The 2,885-nt window shown below is 43.3% G+C and overlaps 1 protein-coding gene across 5 annotated transcripts in view; it reads right to left on the minus strand.

Annotated features, from left to right (window-relative positions):
* The window catches only part of LOC106946084 (CUGBP Elav-like family member 2), a 40,492-nt gene extending 38,602 nt beyond the window's left edge, over positions 1-1,890 (minus strand). For 2 of the 5 annotated variants that reach the window (XM_015030210.1, XM_015030209.1), the window contains exon 1: positions 1,483-1,890. In XM_015030210.1, coding sequence (XP_014885696.1) covers positions 1,483-1,595 — 113 coding nt within the window. In that variant the 5' untranslated portion in view covers positions 1,596-1,890. The remainder of the gene's footprint in view (positions 1-1,482) is intronic. The other 3 variants (XM_015030207.1, XM_015030205.1, XM_015030206.1) reach the window with 2 other exon arrangements.
* Positions 1,891-2,885: the final 995 nt, after the last annotated feature.

Consider the following 2,885-nt stretch of genomic DNA (forward strand, 5'->3'; position numbering starts at 1 on the left):
GTGGTCAATGGTAATGCAATCACTGATGTTTTACTCCATTTTCCGTCTCTTTCAGACGAAAGATCAGACTGTGCTGCTCTAGACAGGATTACATGTGTCTAAAAAAAAAAATTCTTACACAGCATGTCCATACATACACATGTTTATGCTTCCTTACATGTATTGTATTCAGAGAAGGATTCCCTGGTCTTGCTAGCAATTCTTCTTTTAGCGGAGTGGGTTATTGAAACATACATCTTGCCCTGTCAACACCTGCTCCACAGGAGGATGAGATGTTTGGAGATGAATGCATAAGAACAATACACAAAAACATAGATGGTCAGAATGAGAAAACAAGAAAGAGGAAGAAATAATTTATATATATATATATATATATATATATATATAAATTATTTCTGTATTTCTGGCATGCACTTGCTTTTTCTATAAGATGTCTGTGTTCGAGTTGATGCCACAGGCCGCCGGTGTTGAGATTTCCGGCACCTTCTAATACTTGACTCTTAATCTCAGATTGCTACTACTGTAATCCCATTTTAATCTTCTCCATGCCGCCATGCTTTTGTTGTTTACATCAAACACATCCTGCTCATGCAGTACAACTTAAATAAATAAATAAATTGCATCCCATCTATCAACATCATCATCATCATCAACAACATCATCATCATCATCATCAACAACATCATCAACATCCCCTGTGCATTTAAATTCGCTCCACTTCATCACAAGCTGCAGGGTGTAAAAATAGGTCAGCTTCAAATGAGATCAGCTCCTAAGAGCACACTTTTATGTCTCAACTCTGGATTATTTATTTATTTATTGCAATAAAATTATTTGAGGAGCAGCTGAAGGGTTCTCAAAATGGAGAGGGTGAACTACGGTCTTATCAAGCCATGTGAAGGAAATCTGCCCCGGTCCAGATAAGACTGATTGCGCACGGTTCTGCCTCGTCGCTTCACTTCTGCAAATTTGCACAGAAAGGTTTCTTCTTATTTACATGCCAATTGATATTTTTAGCTGTCTTCGACAGACTCTGAACATCAAGGTGTCTTTTGTTGATGTCCTATCTCTGAGTTTGTGTCCATCATCCTCTCCTCTCTTAACCACATTTCTTCAAACTGCTGAAGAACTTTAAACCAAACGCTCTGAGGTTGAGATCCAAGTTCAAACACAACAGACTTGTCTCCATCTCCCTCTTCCTCCCGTGCGATAATTAGTTGATTTAAAAAGCTAAACCCAGTCAGAGAGATGACATACACACACACACACGCACACACACACAGACACAGAGAGACACACACACACTTATGGAAACACCACAGAGAGACCATCCTGCCTACAGGCGCAGCATGGGAGAACACTCAACTGGAAACAATACATCCTGTGACAAAATCCAGTCCAGACAAAGAAGCAGTCCAAATACAGGCTGCTCCACAAAAGCTTATCCAAAACTGAATGAGGGGGCCAGCCCCAGAAACGTACCTCATAGACAGGTCCTCATTCCTGACAGAGATCCCGGCCGCAGAGGGGGGGCAGCGCATGCTGTTGGCATACAGACTCTGCACCAGGGCCAGCTCAGAGGAGTGCTCCAACATCGGTGCTCTGGAAAAGAAAATCCAACTGATGCAACGGACACTTTTTTTTGTTGTTGTTGTTTTGCTTTGTTTTTTTGTTTGACTCTTTCTGCTCTTCCCTGTATCTGTGTGATTCCTCTTTCCTTTATCTGTCTCCCACCCACTCTTTCTCCTTGCTTCAGTGCAGCAGAGCAGCTCCCACCCCCTTCGCTGACTGTGGTGGCTGAAATAATCCTCTCTGACAGCTCATCGTGTGCTAATGCATTGTGCCGCCTGCGGCAGCCCGGCTCGCAGGCTGCGGAGCCGTGTCCATGGCAGCACTCGTGTACTAATAGAAAGTCATATTTCGGAAAACTTCAGAACATTGACAACGGGTGGTGAATTCCCACTGTTAGCTGAGAGAGAGAGAGAGAGAGAAAGAAAAAGAGAGAGAGAGAAGAGGGGGATATGAGGAAACGTCACCTGAGATGCCAGAAGATCTCCTCCTTGGCCCGTTCCTGGGTCCGTGACACATTCCTGTGGATGCTGGCATGAATTTGAAACGGTGCTCCCAATGGTGGCCCAAAGCAGAACAACTGTATCCTGCAAACTTTTTTTGTTACAGCCGATTCCATCGTTCTGCTTGTAAACACGGATCTTTGCACATAATGACCAAACGTGTAACTCGGTTTGTCTGCATACATAGTGCCAATTCACAACAATATTCAACAGCAGACTTCGAGTCCAACTCTTCTCATTAGTCAGCTGACAGTAAGCAGGAGTGCTGTGCTAACATATTCACACAAATCTTGTATGAACCTTTACATGTTGTGTCATGTTGCAACCAAAAAATATCAAAGTATTTTTCATTGGGACTTTATATAAAAGATGGAGACAAGGTGGCACACAGGGATGCGATGAACCGACCAGAAATCTGAAAAGTGTGGCATGTTTTTGCATTCAGTTCTTTGGAGTCAGAACTGCCTGGAGGTATTTGATGGCATAGTTTTGCACAATATCACGACGCTGGAAGTTTAAAAAGCCACAGAGTGACCAGCATGTTCAGCACAGCTTCCATGTCCTCCGTTGTCGCACTTGTGTCCCACACGGATCACGCTAAGCTATTTTTTGGATTCTGAAACCGACTGCTAGCTCTTAGAGGTAGCAGGTCATAATGGACCAGCTGTATTTTGGTATTAATAAATGGAATTCATGAATTCAACTTACTGACTCTTATTTAGCCTCACACTTAAAGAACTCAGCGTGGAGAACGGATGAATCTCCTCAGGGCCTAATCTGGGTGTGGCTGTCATAGCATGGAGGCCCCTAAAG

Source organism: Poecilia latipinna, unplaced genomic scaffold, assembly GCF_001443285.1.
Source record: "Poecilia latipinna isolate Pla-1442-1.1 unplaced genomic scaffold, P_latipinna-1.0 Scaffold175, whole genome shotgun sequence".
Classification (NCBI taxonomy): domain Eukaryota; kingdom Metazoa; phylum Chordata; class Actinopteri; order Cyprinodontiformes; family Poeciliidae; genus Poecilia; species Poecilia latipinna.